We start from the raw sequence: 13,030 nt of genomic DNA, 5'->3' as shown, positions 1-13,030 counted from the left end.
GCTTTTAACTTAAGAATTTTCAACATCATTAATTGTCTTCGATGTAAAATAATAGTGTAATATATAGTGTAATATATATATATATATATAGTGTAATATATAATATAATATAATATATAGTGTAATATATAGTGTAATATATATAATAATAGTGTAATAATAGTGTAATATAATTAGTTATCACAGTTCTGTATCAAGAAGGACCAGTTCTGGTCCTTGGACGGATTGTATCGGGGCAAATTGAACAACGCATGTAAGAGAAGAGAGGATCCCGACGTTATTGAATCGCGTGGTGAAATTTAATTAGAGACGGCGTTAAAAGGGACTGTGTGCATTAATTGTGTTCTGTCTGACGACCTTGCCCCCTTCGCTTGTTAATCGAGAATTTCTGTTTGACGTGTACCCTTGTTAACAGGATTTAGCCTCGCACGTCTATTGGCCGTCGCGTTTCCGTAAGTTATAGATGTTCTCGTCGTTCAGATAACGTCTGGACGTCTTCTCGATACCCCTATTATAACTGTAATTAGGCCACGCAAGGACGGAATCGTTTCCAAGTGAATCGATGCAAGGTTGGAATATATAAATGCCCGGACATAACTTGTAGCCAACTGACTTGTACCATAATCTTTCTGTGTTTCTGTGAATAAAAATTGGACTCGGGTTTGTTATTCCCACTAGACGTACCGTGCTGTGTGTTAAGTTGGCTTTCTGGATCGTTCGAAAAAATGACCGAGCATTGCGCGGACTGTGCCAAATATCGCCTAATGCTTAGCTATTCGAGTTACTATATTCACTGGGAAATATACTAGTTACTAGTCTCACTGGGAAAAGGAAATTGTTTTATTATTATTTAATTAATTGTTTTCTATGTTTCTCTTCGATTCTCTTTAGTAGCCAACTTAAAACAGTATTTGTTCATTATTCGATAGAAGTTCATAATAACAAAACTACAAAACTTTCTGAACAACCTACTAGTAATTGGGTATGATTAAATCATGTTAACATGTAGAGTGTTGACAGTGTCCGTGAATTTGAAAAATTTATTACAACGCTCGTGTAGTAGTGACCTTACGAAGAAAATAAACGTTCCTGTCGTTTCGAGAGCTCGTGTTTTACTCGGAACAGGTGAAGGCTGGTTTTGGAAGGCAAAAATAGGAAGAACTCGAGAAAAATTTCTGTGCAACGTGCAAAATGGAAATGAAATGATGCTGTGATCGATAACGATGCGTAATCCTGAAAGAAGCACGGTAAGCCACGTGTTGGAACTTTACGTGGAAATTATCGAGAAAGGTATTTTTCTAAGAAATTTCAAATATCTCCTTTCCGCGTTGACTGCAAGTAAGATACGAATACCAGACATGCACTAGCAGCAAAAAGTGTGCAATCAATATGTGTTTCATAAAAATAAAGAATTTTCTAAATAATTCAGCTTAGAATTGAGGTCAGGTTGTATCAAGTATCCTAATACTTATGAACAGATGTATACGTAATACGAAAGACTTAAAAATCTGATGCAGATGCCAACGACCAATTACCATAACATTAACAAACCAAAACCCTGTCCAGTTAACACAGCACTTCCACGTCCTTTCAACCTAACTTCCACGAATAAACCATTCTTTATTCCATTGTACAGTTTTGTTTCCATTTTGCGTAAGAATCGATAGTAACCAGTGGGGCAAGATTTATTAGAGTCTTATCCCCGCAATCTTCGGTGAAACGGGTAACAAACAGCAATTCTATGGCCGCTGTTCCGGGATGTCCGTAACGTATTCGCTGTGAGTTTCGAGTAAGGGGCGCGTGCCAACCGCTTTTATCGGGCACAGGGCACGCGTCGAACAAACAGGGGTTCCCGATACAATGGTTCGCATCTGCAGGGGTGGCCCAGTGCAAGGGGCACATTTCTAGGTGTTTTGAAAGGGGAGCGGAGAGAGGGTGAAGCCATGGCAAACCGTCACCCTCGCAGCAGTCTCTACTGCAACAAGGGACTGCTACGATTTGGACGTGGTTAGTCGATGCCCATCGACGCCAGTCAACGGTCTTCCTACATTCTTAACTACCGTACTCTGGAAAGAGGAAAGAATCGTCTTTCGGGGGAAGGAGAAGAATCTGGATGGACGAAAGAACCATTAACGCGAAGGGGAAATATCTCTGATCCAGGGAGGAAGAGGAAAGCTACAGAAGCTTAAGACCGAGATCAGGAATTTATTTTTGACTACCGTTAATTCTCTGCCACAAAGAAAGTGTTATCGCGTGAAGTCGTTCGTAAAAGGTCGTTAGCGGATCGATGGTGAAGTTGTTTCGTGGTTTTGTTGTGTCTCAGTAAGAATGAAAAGATATTCGTCGGTAAGTGGTTCGAGAAAAAGGATTTTTGTGTACACGTTTAATTTTTAATTGTGTTCTATTCGTACGATACAGGCTCCGTGCTTGGCAGATGGAAACAACGACAGCAAGAAGGCCAAACCGATGAAGGTAAATTCCATGAGTGCGGCGCGAATGTCGATTATGAGAGAATTATCGATTCTGCAAATTGTAAGATATAAACTAAGTACTTAAGAGCGTGTATACTCATGTGGTGTTTATACAGGAGCCGAATGCCAGAGAGTATCTGCAGTTGGCGCTGGCCAGAATCTTGGAACTGCAACGAGAGATCAAAGAGGGAACGTACACAACGGACTATACCAGCGATCTCGGTAACATTAATTTATAAATTTATTATTCGATTTTTCCAGCATCTTCTCTGGTCTCTTTATGAGGCCTCTTTGCCATGATCATTAATTTCCTATGCTCCTCAGAAATTTGAAACGTCTCCGGAACCCAAGTATCTCGTATCTGTTTTTTGAAAACTGTCTTGATATTCTATTTAGCTTCCTTGCAAGCTAATTTATAACGTAAAGCATTAGATTTATAATGATTCAATCCATTTTCTCTCATGTATTGAAAAACATCGTAAAAAGAATTTTATTCTTTGAAGAAGTTTCCGATCATTTTTCGCTGCATGTTATAAAAGTGATATTCAGAAGAATTTTCATATTAAGTACAAGTGAAAGAAAATAATGTAGTATCGTGGGCAAAAGGCCTAAGATATCGGCCGAACCGTATACAAAGTGGCGAGAGCCGCGGCGCCGTCGAGTACATCAATGTGTCGACGGTCCTTTCAAGTGGATAGTTTTGTGGAAAGAGCCTGCGTGACTCTGGCCACGGGGGTTTCGGAACACGTGTTCGATGGGACGAGAAAAGACAAAGAGACGCGAGAGTGATTTGAGTGGAATAAGACTTTTGTGTTTTAGTTCAAGTTGAACATTTATCGTTCTCTGTCCAATTAATCTCTGTTATTTTTATTTATCTTAAATAAATAGTATTAGGAGAATTTTACAAATCTAAATTATCCTAATCCTGTCCTTTTTTCCGATACTACAATAATGAAACAAACAAATATCTTGTGATGTAGTTATGATATTAGCAAACAATTTTTTAAATATTGTTTTTGTAATGTAAAGAAGGCAGAACCGTACAAAGTATAGAATCAAAACATAATGGACGTAGAAATCGATATTTTTACTGATTTTGATTTTTTGTTACTATCATAGAAAATAATAATTCTTTAAAATTGGTTTACAAACCGGAATCGATATGTAACAGTTTTCGTGCCTCAGAGATTCAAGACAGAATGCTGAGAAGCTTGGACCTCCATTTGGCGAGTAAACAAAGAGATTATACTGCCAAATTGATGAGGTCGGGCATTTAAAATGGATACTGACGGGATTTTATTGAATCTCGTCGTTTCACATTGAAACAATGGTGAAACTTTATGAAATATTTGTACTTTTGCTGATTTTTTAAGATTTGTGGTTAAGACTTTGTCTAAGCTTCCATCAGGGTCTTGAATAGTAAACTGCGAATATTTATTCAAATTCATATTTTTATGGATACTGCTGAAGGAATGCAACCTAAGCAGAAACTTGCTTTACTAAATATTCTAACGACTACTCTATTTTGCGTACTTTATATATTTTTGCATATTACGTACGTTCATAAGTTTCTCACAAATGCATGTTCGCAGTTTACTTGATAATCACTTTTTATCTAGTCAAACTTATTCAAAGCTGTACCTGTTTCTATTGAATCATTCTAGTCATATACACGAGTCATTGAATGTTAATTGCGGAAGTTATGTTAGGCCTACACGGCCTAGAGTCTCCTACCGCTCTCACAGTATCCAGAAGTCCGACAGCTCCTACAGCTCTCAAGAGCCTAGAGCTCCTATAGCTCTTCTTCTCTCATCTAAGAATAATCCTTCTTTTCGTTATCTGTATCTTAATCAACGGCGTTACTACTTTGTGTGATTGTATAAAGTGTTGGAAATATACATTATTATAACTCTGTGACTCCCAGTGTTATACCGCAACAACTACCCCGATTGTCCTAACCGAAATACGGGGATCGAACTATTCGTGGTGTTGATTATTCTAATCGTAACGGGAATTTACGATTCCCGTTGACGCGTATTCTAACGACCGCGTCTCCCCGCGATAGCTCGAAAATACAATATACAATTAAGAAACAAACAAACAAAGGAGTTTAAAAGGTATTAATACGACTTAACATTTAGAACGCTGTATAATTTTTTATGTCGATTCCCGCATAGCAAAAGAGAAAAGAAAGAACGCCAGAATGTTCAGCAATGAATGGACTAGATAACTTATGCCATTTGTATACTTGTATAGAAAATTAATTTGCCCCCTGCCATACTTAGTTCATCTCAGAATAAATTAGTTCCGTAAGGCTTATTTATTTTTTATTCTATTCACATTTTGCGAATCCTCGAGCTTGTTCTGGATAAATGGATTGCTCGGAGATTTCCACGTGATGCCTAATAAAATATTATGCATATTTATGCGGTCCACGAGATAGAATATAACTCTAAGTGAAACGTAACAGTATATCGACAGAAGAAGGCACCATTCGATATCGATTTTTTTTCTTTCTTAATCGCCTCTGTTGATTATTTCTCGCGCTTTCCTTCGTAGAGAAAAATACTTTGCTCGAATGTTTGACATTTCTTAATGAGACCGTAGCACAGTATACCGCTAATTTTGTGCCTAGAAATATACATCTATCGTTCGAACACTCATACACACTCGAAAAATACAATATTCGTTATTTCCTTGTTAACAATGATATCAGGTCCGTTTTATAGTCAAACTTTATATAACGCTACGATATAGTATCTTTCAATTGTACTTTACAGTAATAAAAATCCTAATATCGTCCAAATCTCGAGGCTTACAATCGTTGTGCTAGGAACTAGGCAAACGAAAATACATAAATCTAAAATTCTATCACCTATAAATAGTACAATACTAAAAAAACTGTCTTTCGTGTGTTCGTTGTATATATTATATCAATATTTTGAAATAGAATTTAATACGAAAGACATGTTTCGCATTCTTACAATTTAAAAGATTGCCTGTCTTTCTGAATTTTACGATGTACAATTAAAATATTTCTTGCGATAGTCATCTGCGACATATTAGACTTAATGTAACATTTGACTTGTATATGATTATTAAAATTAAACTGCTTAAACATAACGTATAGAGGGCTCCAGCAGTAGGATACTAAATTATTGCCAATGGGAACAGAATCAACGAGGAAAAACATGACAATCGGAGTACATCCCGCGAAGGTAACGGAACTCGACGATAAACAAGTCAAAGTTGAAACGACCTAAGTTTCTCGGGATTCATGAGAAAATGAAAATTTCAGAAATAAATATCCAGTCTCGATAACGATTATTTGATTTTACGTGTCGTTTCTTTCACGCGATCTATCCAATCTATTTATCTAGAATTGACTCCGATATCATCATCTTCCGTCTCATCGAATCTGTATTTCTTAAAGATACCTTAAAGCGATCTACTTATACATATATATGTACTAATAATATATTCAATCCATACTTGCATGATATTTCAAATCTTCATCCCCTGCCTGAATTCAAAAGCAAAAATATTCCAAGAAGACATCACTGCTGAAAGCTCCAGGGCTTACAAACAAACAGACATCGAATTTTCGACATGATCCTGGATCTCCGAGCGGTTTCTCAGTGTTGTTGTACGAGAATGGGTCCGCTGCCAAGATTTCGCCAAGGATCCGGTATGTCGAAATGTGCTGGGACTGTGAGCAGAGCATCGTCCGCGGTTCTGTCCGCGCTACAATTATTCGGCTTCACGCGAGTCGTGTTTATGCACTCGATGGGTAACTTGCAGAAGTCCACCTTGTAATTGCAACCCTGGCTGCTGACTCGGATGATGGTATGCAGTGGCACCTCAGCGTAAGGCACCTCTCCCGGTTTTTTATCTGTGAAAACGCCAATGATGCAGCGCAGAATAGCTTGATGAGACACGACCAAGATGTTGTTGGATCTCTGTAATTCAGCAATAACCGGTTCCACGCGGTGCATGGCGTCGATGTAGCTTTCTCCCCATGGATAACGATAGCGCAGCTTATCTTGATCGCGCCATGCAAATTCCTACGCAAAAGCATTGATTTAGAGATGTAGAAGGTATATACGCTATCTATGTACTATATACTAAAGTATATAGACTTTTGCCTAAGTCATAGAATGGTTCGTACATCGAGGTCCCCAAAGCATTAAAACCTAGCTTATGCAAAGTCAGGGAACAATGGCTAATTTTAAACATAAACTTTAATAAAGTAGACCTGCGATATAATATTCAAATCATGGTATGATTTAAGTTTCGTTATAGTACACGGTTAATAAGTACACATCAACTTCGTATTGTAATTATAAATTTTTTATTATTACCATCGTTACTATAATGGTATGACGAAATTAATGCAGTATAAAATATATAAGAATAGTTTTATTTATACATGAAATATAAATAGGTCCCGGGACGTAATAACATAGAACAATTATTTAGCATTTCACAAAGGAACAATATGAAATAATGTTTTTTTTTTCCACCATGTTATATAGTCCCCATCTGGTATACGTATATGCGTATGTAGAGAATATATCTATTTGTAGTATTTTATAAGGTTGTAAAAATTAGGAAGAGCACAATGTAATATATTACAAAATAGAAATTAAAATTTGTTCAAAGCGCCGCAAATGTTGATTTACGTAACAAGTCTATTTAGCGTATGTAATAAATCCTCTTAACGACCGTGTTGAAAACAAAAACGGGAAAAATGAAAAACTAACGAATTAATGATCAGACACGTGACTTGTACACATAATACAACCACAAAATAGGAAGTAAAAAAGGAAAAAAAAAGAAGAGACACAGATAATTGTTGGTCGAATGGAAATAATACTACGAAACCGCTTATTTAAGATGACTAATATGATTTAATGAACAGGTTTCGTTTTTAAGTGTAGCAATTGGCAGTAAACAAAACAGAATTCCCAACCTTTAGTGGAATCGCCGTTCCAGTTGAGTCTGCGCGAAAGGCATTGTGCCACTTGGCTTTTTCCACGACCTGGTAAACCGCACATCGCGATTACAACCCCTGAGAATTTTCGGGGAGACTTCATTATCCCCGACGTCCTTATTGTGATTTTATCCTTGGGTTCTGAAAGCAACAGAATCTATGATACTCGTGTAATTAATTGCATTTTCACTTGCTTGATGAGTAGACGTATGGCCATTGATAAATATCAAGGAGACAAAGGATTGTGCAACAAAGACGCGAGTATGAATGTACAGATCGTGAACAAATTTACCAACGCCAATACGCGATTACGATAGAAGTCAGATATTTTCTAAGGCATTTCATTGTAGCATCCGGTTATTTTTATGTGTATAATAATATAATAATAACGACCAATTTTAAAAGATGCACCCAAACGACTATGATAGATCTGACCCGGTGCCAAGCTAGTTTGTTAAGCCAGCCAACAGTCGAATGATCGTTAACAATGTGAACGTATGTGACGTAATTCGATAGAAAATCGAACAATGTGATCGTATAATAGTAAGAATGAAATTAGTGAGAAAATTATCGTTTCCCTCCGACGCATCTTCGATTCACAAAAGAACTCTTTCTCGCGCGCTATGAACAAGATGTTTTAAATTTTTATTTTGTTTTCGTCGAATGAAATATTTAGGTTTCTACGAAACAATGAACGTAAAAGTGAAAATAAAAGATATACGCGAGCATTATATTGCGTGCAACATTTGCATGAGCATTCTGCTTTTTACCCGTACATTTAGATTAAAATCGTTTTCACTATTGATCGATGGAAGAATAATCCTTACCGATCACACACATGTTCTTTACAATGTACCGTTAACAACACTGTTCGACAATCAACTAATGACGAATCAATAATAAAGAATGCGTTTCAATGACACAACCGGCTAGACGAACTCGCGAACTTCAGAGTGCGAATTTCAACCGAGTACTGATGCCTTCCTGTTGGGTTCCACGTTAAAAACCGAGCGTTGGTGAACTTTATATTTAGAATTCTCTCCTCATGCTCGAGAGCTTTTGGCTACACTTTTGCGACTGCCGCTTCTTTCGCGGTATTAATCTCAACAACAAACTTTGTTTTTTGTTTGTTCGACATTCTGACTTATTCTATTCTCATTTTTGGAATACGGATATTCATGCGAAATATTTGTGAGAAATATTTGTTTCACTCGCTAAATGTAGCAATTTTATAGCTCATATATTTGAAAAGTTCGTAGCGAAATTCAAATAAAATGTATTTTCGTAGAATTGACATTCTATCGAATATAAAATACAATACTGCTTCATATAAATTAAATTTATGAAATCTCTATAAAAGGTATAAATTAACCCCTTCAAATTTTATCGCAATCGATTACAGAGCTTATCAATTCTCGGAAATGTTGCGAACTTTTCAAACACCTTCATATTTTTATATATGTTTTATATGATTGTGTAATTATTTGGATTTTTCTATATTTCTCAGAACCGTATAAATATCCGCGATCTACGTATTTGATTGCTATATTTTCCAAAACTCTATATGTCATGCGATAATTTATGTAATATATCGTGTAGTCGTTCGTAATCGATATGTAATCGTACGCAATATATTGCGGTGTATAGAATGAAAGTTCAAAACAGGATTAAAGTTCAAGTACGAAAATACGTACGACGACCTGTCTGTAACGTTATAATTAACTCGCTGTTTACAATATAAAAAATTGAAATGGAGTAAGAATTATCGAATTATCTGAGTTCACGAAATTCGACATGGCGATAGAAATATGCGTTATCGCGTGTTGTTTCGAATCGGCATGTCCTTGTGCCTAATAATCGAAGCTCGAAAAGCGATAAAGGTCATTACATTTGGACTAATTTAACGAATCTCTGAGTAGATTTTTTACCATAAGCAAAAGCACGTACGCCACGGAACGATTTCGTCATTCGCTATATCTGTCTTCATTTTTATTTGCGTGTCTGTTTTTCTCGACTTAACGCGTGTCAACAAAATAATTACGAATTAGACCCCTTGATCCGTGGATAAAAGAGCTTCGATGCACGTTTATAGATTATACAAACGAATCGCACGTTTCGCTTTGAAAAATAAAACGTATTGAAAACGGAAGTTTTTCAACTCAAACAATCGGATGATATACCGATGTATGTATATTGTTTTATAATTCAAAGTGCAGCTTCGAGTGTCGTATTTACCAAGCTGTTGCACGCGATACACGATCAATACCGATCATTCGCGTATACCGAACGATGTACTATCACCTATCGAGAATCCCCATGAAACCAGCTTTAACAGTTGGTACGTTGACCTGAAACGTGTCGTCACTCGATTTATTATTCAAGCGTTGAATTGTAACAACGCATGTACTCTCGCCACGCTACGGCTACCAACGTATGCGTGAATACTAAATTATTCCATGGAATATCGTGTCGATAATATTTATTTATCTATGAACAAATGGCAATGAAATTTGTAACGTCAGAATACAGTAATTAATTATGAAAATTGCGTTACGTCTTCGCGAAGATTCATCACGGTCATTTCCATATGCTGTCATGCGCAGGATAAGAACAAGCTCAGCGGCAGAAAATCAATAATCGGTCTTGTGGAGAAAACCATTTTGTTGCATCGGAACATGCGCTGTAACGGCAGCTACCACTACATCGCATTTCACCAAATTTGCCACAGAATTTCGTTAAAAAAAAAAAAAAAAAAAGAAAAAGGAAAAAGAAAAATTGAACTGACAGCTACTTGAACTAGATAAAACAAGACAATTTCTGGAACTCATCGTACTCGAAAACTCTTGTCAGAATTTTACGATAGAGAGGAGCTTAAATTATTGAAGCTTTATAAAATTCGAAAGCACTTGAGTTTGATAAGATGAGATACTCGTGGGACCTGGTACGATCGTTTAGTTACTGAGATATAGAAAAAAGAAACGAAACTTTTGATAAGAAACCACCGTGCTCTGAGATAAGGAGCATTTGCGTCAACTGAGTATAAAACGTATTACGATATAAGATACAACTCTCTCACAGCTGACAACAGCTACTTTTTTCCCACTGTATATTTATAAGCTGTGCGTATCTACAAGGACAATATAAATAATTGGCGCGTGTTGATGATAATGCACGTGTAACGACTACATGCACGGCTGATCATGAAAGTAGCAGTTCAAAGAAACACAAGGGACACACCCTCGATCGTGGAGTTTTTAGTCTTATTGGCGTACAACTTGTACGATGTGCAATGTGCACATTCCCGTTTCACGAGCTAAGATAATATCTCTCATGGGATATCCTTGAAGAAATTTTACCTTTCGTTTCTCCCCTCCCTCTCTCACTCCCTCTTCCTCTGTCTCATTAAATTCTTTCACGGTTTATCGCGAGGTAAACATTGGAACGTGTAACGAATTCTTACCAGCAATATCCACGTTGTCAAAAGACATCGTTGTCTCAAATAATTCTATGTTTAAGTTCAATTAAATAACGAAATTAATAGCGCGTCTTAGAATATATCAGTGAAGTTTCTATGTGGTACGATGCCGATTGCAGATTTAAAAATATCGGACACATATTAATATTCAAAGATCGAGGATACCTGAAGGTTTAATTTATCTCATCGATAATTTTGTTGTGCTTAATTTATGTTACTACGAATAGCAATAAGATGAATTTGTTAAACGATATTTCGATGTCCTTCGGTGACTGGTACTGAATAATCTCCATTCATTCACGAATAACAGCTTTTGTGCTCGAGGCCACGTTTAGAAGAAACATGGAACCACGCAATATCTTCTCCAGTATTGATTAACCCCTTATCTTCTTATATCCAGACACACTTGTGAATACAGAGACTTTAATTGTAAATGAAAGGAATACAAAAAGAACGCAATGCAAAGTTCCCATAATTGAATCTTTTAATCGCGTATAGCTAATTATGTATAGTTATAAAAAATAGTAGCAACGCAAGAGGTTAAGAAACGATTTTCCCCTGCGACGAGATTACAATAATTGCAGGGATCATGATAATCCATGTCGTTACCATAATTTTCTCGTTTACATCTCTGACTCCTGCTGACCTTCGGGATCTTTTCTGCCTTTACGAACTGTGTGACTGTACCCGTCGCGTTTTTCATTGACACGCAATTTATCGTCGTTAAAAGAAAACCGGGGACAACCTTAGGCGACAGAAACGCCTCTTTGAAAGGTGCACGCTAATTGGTCCGACTGAACTGATGATAAATGGAAAAGGACAAAATATTTTTTATCAATGCATACTAACTTTTTAGGCGACAGACCTCCGTTATTAGACGCCGTAAACTTACCTCTCGCGATAAATTTATCTCTCAGATAGCGCGACAAGTGCAAATCTATGTACAGATTCCTCGTTTTTATACTGTGAATCTTTCTTTGTTTATTGTTTTCATTTTCCATGCGAGTTCAATGAAAACAACAAGTTTATCAATTTTAAGTTATTTGTTACATGCTGAATTTTCATTCGTCGCACGCGTTTCGAACATACGACACGGATATCTATTTAAATCGTGTTTTATTTATAGTCACCACTCCTATTACAAGTGGAGATCACAGATTCGTGAAACCGTGGCCTGGTTTCGTGGGAATTTCGGTGTAATAGCTAAAGATCTAGCTGACACGAAACGAGAAATTCAAAGAGAACGAGCGAAAAAGCGTAATGCGTTTCAATGAGAAAAACAAACGATGAAAAAAGCCATTATTTCATCCGGTATTTCCGCAGGTGGCATTTTTTAATTTCGTTTGCATATTGCATTTCCATGCAATTTTTTATGATGACTGTTGCATTGCATAACGCAGAGTAATCCGATGCTTTCGTTTTCGATAGATAAGAAATAAATAACGTTTCCCATCGAATGTTTCGCAACCTGATTACCGATTGAATTGCTATTCAATAACATCGTTACCTATCGAATATATCGAACATGGTGTGATTGTACGAGTAAATAATATCAATTAGATGAAACTCATATTACTAGTGTTCCATTTAATCGATTTACCTTGGCGCTGTTCTTCGACGCTTGGTGCCATCGTATCAGCGCACGGCGCAGTCTCCTTTTGTATAGTCGACGTATTGATAGCGTTCACCGCTTGTGTTACGATCGATTTGTTCGTTTCTTCTTGGAAAAAGCCGGCTTGCAGTGCAAGTTTCCTCACGGCCAGACAGTAACCCAGAATCGGTGCCGCCAACAGGTCGAGACAGGCGGCAACCCAGGGCATAACCCGACGATGAACTATTCAAATTGGGGTCTTTGGTTTCCCTTCGGGAAAACACAAGTCAATAGGTAGACCAGTCGAGAAGTCGATAATTACAGGAAGAGAATGAAAGTGATCCTGGTAACGCTTTTGCTTGAAATATCCAGCAAACAAGAGCCCTCTATTTGTATAAAATACTCGGAAACAGTGGTCTATTGCTAGTCTCCTTTTTACCCGTTTTGCTGCTCAATCTTCGGCTAGAGTTCTTCCGAAAAATGATCGCTACTTGTGTGCC

General features: G+C 37.1%; 2 protein-coding genes and 1 long non-coding RNA gene across 3 annotated transcripts in view; 1 reads left to right on the top strand and 2 right to left on the bottom strand.

Moving 5' to 3' along the window:
* The window catches only part of LOC126922648 (uncharacterized), an 85,485-nt gene extending 72,486 nt beyond the window's left edge, over window positions 1–12,999 (top strand). The window contains exon 2 of the long non-coding RNA XR_007712878.1: window positions 12,671–12,999. This is a non-coding gene — a long non-coding RNA (uncharacterized LOC126922648). The remainder of the gene's footprint in view (window positions 1–12,670) is intronic.
* The window catches only part of LOC126922554 (6-phosphofructo-2-kinase/fructose-2,6-bisphosphatase-like), a 114,566-nt gene continuing 106,308 nt past the window's right edge, over window positions 4,773–13,030 (bottom strand). The window contains exon 8 of the mRNA XM_050735250.1: window positions 4,773–5,346. The gene's annotated coding sequence lies outside the window, so the exon portion shown is untranslated. The remainder of the gene's footprint in view (window positions 5,347–13,030) is intronic.
* On the bottom strand, window positions 6,497–12,759 carry LOC126922630 (uncharacterized). The gene is made up of 3 exons (XM_050735428.1): window positions 12,540–12,759; window positions 7,444–7,605; window positions 6,497–6,535 (listed from the first exon to the last, which is right to left on the bottom strand). The coding sequence occupies exons 1-3, from the start codon at window positions 12,757–12,759 to the stop codon at window positions 6,510–6,512; spliced, it is 408 nt and encodes a 135-aa protein (XP_050591385.1). The 3' UTR covers window positions 6,497–6,509.

The sequence above is a fragment of the Bombus affinis genome, chromosome 12 (genome assembly GCF_024516045.1).
Source record: "Bombus affinis isolate iyBomAffi1 chromosome 12, iyBomAffi1.2, whole genome shotgun sequence".
Classification (NCBI taxonomy): Eukaryota; Metazoa; Arthropoda; class Insecta; order Hymenoptera; family Apidae; genus Bombus; species Bombus affinis.
The sequence above is the reverse complement of the archived record's forward strand: the minus strand, read 5'-3'. Positions and strand labels throughout refer to the sequence as shown.

Bases quoted from the DNA above. Each gene is read 5' to 3' on its own strand.
- LOC126922630 (XM_050735428.1), bottom strand. From the start codon at position 12,759: ATGCCCTGGGTTGCCGCCTGTCTCGACCTGTTGGCGGCACCGATTCTG. The intron at 7,606-12,539 runs GTAAATCGATTA...TGTTGCTTTCAG, and splicing joins CGTCGAAGAACAGCGCCAAG to AACCCAAGGATAAAATCACA. The intron at 6,536-7,443 runs GTTGGGAATTCT...GCTTTTGCGTAG, and splicing joins GAACGGCGATTCCACTAAAG to GAATTTGCATGGCGCGATCA.